The 1172-nt window shown below is 42.6% G+C and overlaps 1 protein-coding gene across 1 annotated transcript; it reads left to right on the forward strand.

The window, feature by feature from the left end:
- Window positions 1-214: 214 nt before the first annotated feature.
- Window positions 215-870, forward strand: LOC100974211 (ubiquitin-conjugating enzyme E2 H-like). The gene has a single exon (XM_034967007.3). The coding sequence runs from the start codon at window positions 215-217 to the stop codon at window positions 554-556; it is 342 nt and encodes a 113-aa protein (XP_034822898.1). The 3' UTR covers window positions 557-870.
- Window positions 871-1172: the final 302 nt, after the last annotated feature.

Genomic DNA, 1172 nt, shown 5'->3' on the forward strand with positions numbered 1-1172 from the left:
AGCACACAGATGGCAAGTAGACTATATTAGTCGGCTGCCGTTAGCACCGGGAAGATTTAAATGGGTTTTGACTGGCATGGATTCGAGACTTGGCTTTGCTTTTCCAGTCACACAAACTAATGTTAATAATACAGTCGGGCTGGGGTAGGGAGGCTGACTGAGCAGGAGTAGTCTGCTTGTAGTGGAGGCTGCTAGGAGCCGGTCAGAGGGATTCATGCATAAAATTTTCCATCCCAACGCTGACGACGCGTCAGGAACTGTGTGTCTAGATGTAATTAATCAAACTTGGACAGCTCTCTATGATCTTACCAATATATTTGAGTCCTTCCTGCCCCAGTTGTTGGCCTATCCTAACCCCATAGATCCTCTCAATGGTGAAGATACAGCCATGTACCTCCAAAGACCAGAAGAATACAAGCAGAAAATTAAAGAGTACATCCAGAAATACACCACGGAGCAGGCGCTGAAAGAGCAGGAAGAGGGTACCAGGGACAGCTCATCGGAGAGCTCTATATCTGACTTTTCCAAAGATGAGGCCCAGGATATGGAGTTGTAGTAGAAAAAGCACCGGCTTTTCAGAAAGACTATTGTTTCCTAACCATGAGAAGCAGACTATAATATTCATATTTAAACACAGCAATTTTTTTATGACTAAACAAGGTTTTTATGAATAAAAGCATTGATATATATATATTATATATCACCCTTTAGATCTTGATTTCCTGGTCATTTCTCAACCTGAGGTGCATAGCATATTCCCACATTCCATTTGGTAGCAATGTGCGCTCCGAATGCATGCATTCATGAGTCCATGTGGCCAAGTCAGCCTGTGTGCTACTGAACTGTCAAAGGAAATAGCCACTCTGATAGGTTGACGTGAGTAAGAAGAACGGGAAAAAATCGCTTCTTTTATTGATGGTTCCAAAGAAACAAACCAAACCAACCAGCTCTTGGATGTGAAGATAAAATAGTGCTTTTCTGAAACGGAAAGGAAAAACTTGGGGAGGAAGGGGCCTGCTGTGGGGACATTAGAGCCAGCCACATAAGAATCAGAGCTACTCCTTCCTGTGAATCCTAGGTGGCCCTATGTCTTCTGTGGAGTTACAGTATAAAACAGGGAGCTAATTAGACTATTAAAACGTAAAACCGTTTTTTGATTCTGATTTCAAGTA

The sequence above is a fragment of the Pan paniscus genome, chromosome 7 (genome assembly GCF_029289425.2).
Source record: "Pan paniscus chromosome 7, NHGRI_mPanPan1-v2.0_pri, whole genome shotgun sequence".
NCBI lineage: Eukaryota > Metazoa > Chordata > Mammalia > Primates > Hominidae > Pan > Pan paniscus.

Excerpts from the sequence above, each read along its gene's own strand:
- LOC100974211 (XM_034967007.3), top strand. The coding sequence starts at position 215 with ATGCATAAAATTTTCCATCCCAACGCTGACGACGCGTCAGGAACTGTG.